At 33.9% G+C, this 6,869-nt stretch overlaps 1 protein-coding gene across 1 annotated transcript; it reads right to left on the reverse strand.

Annotated features, from left to right (window-relative positions):
- Positions 1-3,463: 3,463 nt before the first annotated feature.
- Positions 3,464-6,540, reverse strand: LOC140957282 (root phototropism protein 2-like). The gene is made up of 5 exons (XM_073414465.1): positions 6,385-6,540; positions 6,199-6,268; positions 5,139-5,516; positions 4,253-4,978; positions 3,464-4,094 (listed from the first exon to the last, which is right to left on the reverse strand). Exons 1-5 carry the CDS (start codon positions 6,444-6,446, stop codon positions 3,615-3,617), a joined length of 1,716 nt encoding a protein of 571 aa, XP_073270566.1. The 5' UTR covers positions 6,447-6,540; the 3' UTR covers positions 3,464-3,614.
- Between the last annotated feature and the right edge of the window lie 329 nt (positions 6,541-6,869).

Consider the following 6,869-nt stretch of genomic DNA (forward strand, 5'->3'; position numbering starts at 1 on the left):
TAAGCTTATATATATGTGTATTAGGCTTAGGGTTGATAAGAATTCATTCATAATTTTTCTAAAAACCTCACCTCTCCTCTCAAAAGAATTTCGACCACCTTGAAGTAAATAGTTTGAGCCGTCTCTCAAATATTTTCTCCTACGCAAAATCTCTTCCATATTTTCTAGTGCAAATTGGCAGATGAATAAATCATCTAGTCGTGGACCTGATTAGAAGGAAACAAGCTTTTGAAGAAAGTTAGTAGGGATTTCATCAAGAGCTATCTCCGCGAAACCCGGAATAGTTGGAGCTATGTGATTAATTCACCTAAGGTATGAAATTCCAACGCCCTATGAATGTTTATGATAAAACCATACGAGTGCCCAAATATAAACATATTTTGATTGTCAAAATAAAATAAAATTTTAAACTTCCGCTGCGTTTGGGCACATAGAAAACCGAGATCCAACACATGGAATGTTCGATTCAACTAATTCTTATATATATTTTTAAATAAAAATTTCTCAAATTAATTAATGTATTTATTCTGTTTAATGTTCATGATGTCATTGGAACCAAAAATTTCAAAATTAAAGAGCAACTAAAAAATTAAAATAAATGAAATAAAAGGCTAAAAAGTGTATTATGATGGCAGCAGAGACCACGCTACAAAAGAAGAAATTTTTGTTAGCTGTCGAAGGAAAAGTTAGAATTAGTTTACCGACATTTTGTCACAGTCTTGTTGGCTTCAATCATATTGAGTTTGAATAATCTGAGTGATATTTGGTTCTATTCTTGACTCAATTTGTGGTAGAAGAAAAGGGACACAGATACATGCACAATTCACAAAGGCCCTTCCAAATGTCCCCTTGCTTGGTTAGCTAATATTTAAGTCACATCTGTTACATCAATTTCATGTTTGTTTATACGGTGCATAATTATTTATGGGGACTTGTCTAATAAGATTAAGTCCAAAATTAAAACGATCGATCGAAGTTTTGGTTAATGAGCTTTAACCTATATGATAGGTTGTGAGCATTTAATATATAAAGACAAAAGTGTAATTTCGATTTTTATGATTGACTAAAATAAAAATATCATAAGATAATGGTAATATTGCGTGTATCATGTTCCCTATTATGAATCTCATTATTAGATCTAGATCCAAGAAGAAACTGAAAGGTTATCCAAAAAGAAGAATGTATAAATCTGAAAGATCAATCAAACATTCTGATAGCGTAAGTATCGTGACTTCAAGTGCTTCCACTACAGTTTATTAACTATTTAATTCTTGATGATATAACATGATGAATTCTGAATGTTCTTATGGTTATTCCCCAACATCATCCCGTCGTATGGTTGGGACGAGATCCAATCAATTTTCCAATAGGATTAATCGTTATGTAATATAACCAGCCTAATTTATTGGCAATGTATCTCCTTAAGTTTAGTATGTGTTTATTGTGAATATTTGCATCGCAATAGTTAAAAAAAATAAAGTTTTTCACAATTACATATATAAAATTTGTTAAAATTTAAATTTAAATATAGTTTAACCCATTATTGATTGACTCCCGGCAGACCAATTCATAATTAATAGTAATAAAATACTGGATCTGTGGCAATAATTTATAGAATTAATTAATGTTTTTATAACATATTAGTAAATGCTTGTAATTACATGGTCAACAGAATCTTTCAAGGCCCCATTCTTTGATCTCTGATTACTTACGACATTTCGACTATTTCGACATTTTACCTTTTGCATTTTATATTCCAATCCCCATCTGGACACCTTCCTGAATTCTTATAAAATTGTGCTATAAAATTATTAAGACTTGATTTAATCTGGCTAGCGTTGTTTGTAAACAAAAAAAGCTGTATTAGTCTAAAGATTTATTAAATATACAACGAAAAGCGTTGGCTGCAGATTTCCACGTCATTGAAAGAAAGACGCGATTTTGAAAAAAAAAACGAATAATTAAAATATGATTTATTGTATTTAAATAAATTCCATATAAGCAACTGCATTTTAATGAAATTAATCCATCAAATACATCTAAAAAAAACAGAATGTTCTACACTTCTACTCTATAAAATTAGGTAAGCTTGTCTCATTGGTGATGGATTGGGACATTTATGGACCCCTTTTTGTTCAATTTTTTAATTTATAAAAATACATTTTTCCTTGTAGCTTGCTACTTTATAGGAATACAAAATGCATGCATTGGATAATGGGGGAAATTTCACCCTAGCCTTAGGGATTACCCTAAAGTGAATATAAAGGCAAACACTTATCTTTATGTGTCTCTATAAAAAAAAAAAAATTTAAACCTCACATGTATCCATAAATATTAACTCTTAGATATAGTATCGGATCTTACTTCACAGATAAGGGAATGGATTGAACTAACCCTACTAAAACAATCATTTTCATTTTTTGGGTACTATATGTGATTTTGATGTATTGTGAGTTGGGATTAAGATTTTTTTTTTTCTTTTTAAACTCAAAAACATAGCATCCATTCTCGAACGAGCTTAACATATATATTTTGACGATACTTGCGGATATTTAATTTATGCATTATTTTAAGGCCAACAAAGAACGATCTATTTTCTATTTTTTTGAATTCAGATTTGATTTGAATTTCATTTTTTTGTTCATTTATAAAAATCAAATTGAGTAATTTATATTTTCTGGCCCATAGATATTAATAGCAAAACAAATAATTGATTTAAACAACGTTAATTTCTGCTTGTTTGTTTTCTCTATTCTTTTTGGGACAAAACGTTTACGCATCCCATATATGAAAAGCTGTAAATGGGCTACATCCTACGAATAATAAGTATCATATTTTTAAACCCAAACAACGCTGTTCCTACATGTGATCGGCCCAAATGTGCAGGCCCAGAGTGGCCCAATATTTAACAACTGCCGGTGATTCCACATCGCAAGACTATTGTAGTCATTTATCAAATCTCTTAATTTCACTATTGATGAGGATAAACCAAATCGATGGATGGGTTGAACTCGGAGAAAGATATGCTTAATCAAATGAATTTCATGGTGTAGGTCATCTATCATTTATTGGTGTGGATCTACACGTTTTACGAGATCTTTTTACTTACCAAATGTATAGAATCAAACGTAACATGAAATGAAAAAAACATGCATATGTTTTCATTTTCCGAACAAACTTTAAATTGTATATAAAAATATACATATAACTCGATTTTAGTCGTGTCTCCTTGTTCGGCTCTCTTTTCCTTGAATCTCCCCTCGTTTTTCTTTGATTTCTAGGAGTTTGCACTCTCACTCGAGTAGTGTGTTAGGTACAGTAGTTCTTGATTTCTGATCGTTATCATATCACGTGATTAAGAATTTAAGCATGCATGGCACTCTTTTCTCAAATGAAATTTTATTTCACCAAATGAAGCAAAAGAGAGAGAATATATAAAGATTTTAGGAAAATATTCAAGATAGAATAAAAAGAAGTGATCCACATTCCAGAAGGAAGGCCAGTTCGATAAAGCCAAATAGCTAGTTTTTACATTGATGTCTAATGCACATAAGCAAACAAACAAGTCAAATTATAATTTCAACACGCAAGCACAATCCATAGCATTCCCAGACCTAAGAAATAGAGAACCTCCTCCTTCTAGGCTTGGTGAAATCAACTGTTCCATCTTCCATGTTCAAAGTATCCTTTGATCCATTCTTGAATGAGATCAACTTTCCAAGCGTCTTCGACATGGATGAGAAAAATGTAGGCTTCTTGGCACTCACTTTAGATGACGTCGTCCCTGTAGATGGTTTTTGCATATCCGCTATGTACATTTTCATCTTGAGCAACTCGGTTCTCAATGCTTCGTTCTCTTTGGCAAGTGATACATCTGCTTGTATTTGATTTCGTGTGGTTGCTGCATCAGGCATCTTATGATCATCTGCACCACTTCTTAACTTGAGTTGATCATAGTAGAGTGCATGTAGCACTATTTGGACGGGCAAGCGCTTGTTTTGCGATGCGTGGATTCGCGCTTCATAGGATAGTTTGAGTGGATCCATAACACTGCAAACTTTTTCGCGCTCGATTTCATCTAGATTTGGATGAGCCTAAAATCACCACTAGCAACAGTCAACAAAGAGCAGATGGATAAATCCTTACCTAGGAATATGCTAATAGTTAATTACAATGAAAAAAATATAGGATAAAACCCCTCGAGTTTTTAAAAATGTTGGACAACCCAATCTAAGCATCATACTGTACCGACCTTCAAGTAAATATCAACAGCCCGGTAAAGATCATCATCCACCTTTCTTGCTGCCTTAGGCACTAAATTCGCTATCCCGTTAAATTTGGAAATGCTCAGTTCACCATACGTAGCAATCTCCCCAAGATAAGCATCAACAGTCTTGGCAACTCTCTGCATAGCTGTTGAACAAACTTCTCGAAGATCGCCAGCATTAAACACCGCAACACTCTTCTCTTTCTCCACGAATCCTGATATGATCTTCCTCACGCTCTCAAGATCGAAAAGCCTCTCGCCATCATATGTAAATGACACGATTAAAAGATCATCCACCGTCACGTGCTCTAAGATAACCGATATCCTCTTTTCTAGCTCGTTTTTGCAGCTATTAGCAGCTTTCAAGAAAATGGCAGTCCTCAAGAGACAGCACAAGAAATTTAAGGGGAATGCAGATTTATCCGAGGGCAAGATGGCGACTATAGATTCAAGGAGTTCCCGTTGGCGGGTTTTAGTATCAGAGTCTCCAGGATCGGATGATTTCACACCATTGCCAGAGTGGTCACGAACAAGATCGCTAAGTGATCTCTCAGCATACGTGATTATAGCACAGGCTAAAGTAAGTCCCTTCGCTCCTCTAGACTTCATTGATGCTATGATCTTTTGAAAGAAACTTATGTCTAGAATAGTTAGCTCCTCGGTCCACCAGTTTGGGGGCGAACGGCTAGGAAAATTTGCCTCAACGCAAGCCTATCAGACAAAAAATCAGACCATATTTTAGTCAACTAGCATACCGGATCTAATAACTTTACAAACAAACTTTCCCCGAGCAGATCAAACAACCTCCTATTATTTGATCATATATGTCATAAAATCAAATTTGTAACACGCATAATTTTCTATAAAATACCTTGGCACTGGCGATTTCAACACATCTTTGAACAATTTTGAGGTCCTCAGCCATAGGTAGAAGATTTTGACAGGATTTTAACACCACAAGAGCACCAGACAAGCTCGTTAGCGCCACTTGGGACAAGAAATCCTCAGTCCGGCCAGCAAGATTACCATCACAATACTTATCCGTCATTTGAAGATATTCAGCTGCACATCGCAAGGCTGCCACGTTGTGCACGGTGATCTCAAAGTTCACACCGTAACAAAATTTCGCTGTTTTCTCGAATATTTCAGGTCCCCCCGGTATGTCAGAGAGGTTTATTCTTGTTAGATCTGCTTCTTTAGATTCGATAATCAGCTTCCTTATGTGATTGCTCTTAGCTACAAGCATGAACTGCCACAGCCGAAAAACTATATTAATTTCATCATGCTCACATTTGGAAGCCAGATTTTGTTTGTTAAAAACCATTTTTTCCCAAGCATAGGCTCAGAAGTAGATTTATACACCACCCAAAACAAAATTATTGATACATTAATGGGATCACATTCGTAGAGATTCATATATATGATCTCCAAGCGAACTTAATAGAATATCATATGCATATTCGAAACCGTGACCTCTGCTCTGACATACTTACAATTGAAAGCCATTTTTGCTAAAAATCGAGCAGTAGTTTCATATTTTAAAAGAACTCGATATCGTTTTCAAAATTTTCATCTCGAATGGATATCCTAGAATATCCATAAAAAGTCTTGTTCTTGAAAAGTGACTTAAAGATCTGAAACTGATAGTTTCCATTTCATTACAGAATCTGGGTTGTCTCAAGAACATTGAATGATTCCATAAAGCTACCACTTCAGCTAACAAATTCATGATATTGCAAATACAAATAAATCCGTCGCTTAACTTTTTATGCGATATCATACACTAAAAGAAGCAAAACTTTAACTTGTATATATATTAAACTACGAGATCGAAGATCTTTCATACAAAGAAAGTTTCCAAGAAACAGAAGCCATTACAGATCATAAAATGACAAAAAAAAAACTTGTAAAAAATAACGAAATTTTCGTACCTTGTGAAGAGAAAGTTTGGCTTCCCCAACCTCAACAACAACATCTGTAGGGATTTCTTGAGATAACACCCTTTATTCAGAACAGAAAAGAAAAATAAGAACAACAGCAGAAGTACCCAAAAGAACACACTACACAAAAGAATCCTAAAAGTTTCGAATAAGAAATCTTTGTATATGTATAATTACCACTGCCCAGTTCTCTCCATAGCAAGCGAAACTCTGCTATTGCTTTTGATGGGAGTAGCCATGTAAGGGAAACTCAAGAATTTCGGATGATTAAAAGAGCTTACTGTTATATATAAAGAAATTAATTTTATCTCCAACTATCGTTTTCCAGCAATCACACCCCAATTTGGCCATTTATATATAAAGCTTTTTGGCTTCTTTGGGAACAGCTTTTGATAATTGTAGCAGCCTTGCTGGTGAATATACAGGCTTGAATCCGTAACTTTTTACGTAGTTTTCGAGTGATAAAAGATTCCAATCACTGTTGTACCCTCGCACCTTGTGATATGTTTTTTCAATTATTTTTTGTGATTTTAATAAACTTTATTTCTGATGTTTTGTCACAATAAATTTCGTTTTTTTAATTACAAAAAACTTTATTTTAAATTTTATAATCTTCCAATTATTTATTTTAGATGGATTTTCAGATTTCGAGTTTTGCAAAC

This window comes from Primulina huaijiensis, chromosome 14 (assembly GCF_012295235.1).
Source record: "Primulina huaijiensis isolate GDHJ02 chromosome 14, ASM1229523v2, whole genome shotgun sequence".
NCBI classification, from domain to species: Eukaryota; Viridiplantae; Streptophyta; class Magnoliopsida; order Lamiales; family Gesneriaceae; genus Primulina; species Primulina huaijiensis.

Bases quoted from the DNA above. Each gene is read 5' to 3' on its own strand.
- LOC140957282 (XM_073414465.1), bottom strand. From the start codon at position 6,446: ATGGCTACTCCCATCAAAAGCAATAGCAGAGTTTCGCTTGCTATGGAG. The intron at 4,979-5,138 runs GTATTTTATAGA...TTTGTCTGATAG, and splicing joins TTGAAATCGCCAGTGCCAAG to GCTTGCGTTGAGGCAAATTT. The intron at 4,095-4,252 runs GTCGGTACAGTA...TGGTGATTTTAG, and splicing joins CTGTTGATATTTACTTGAAG to GCTCATCCAAATCTAGATGA.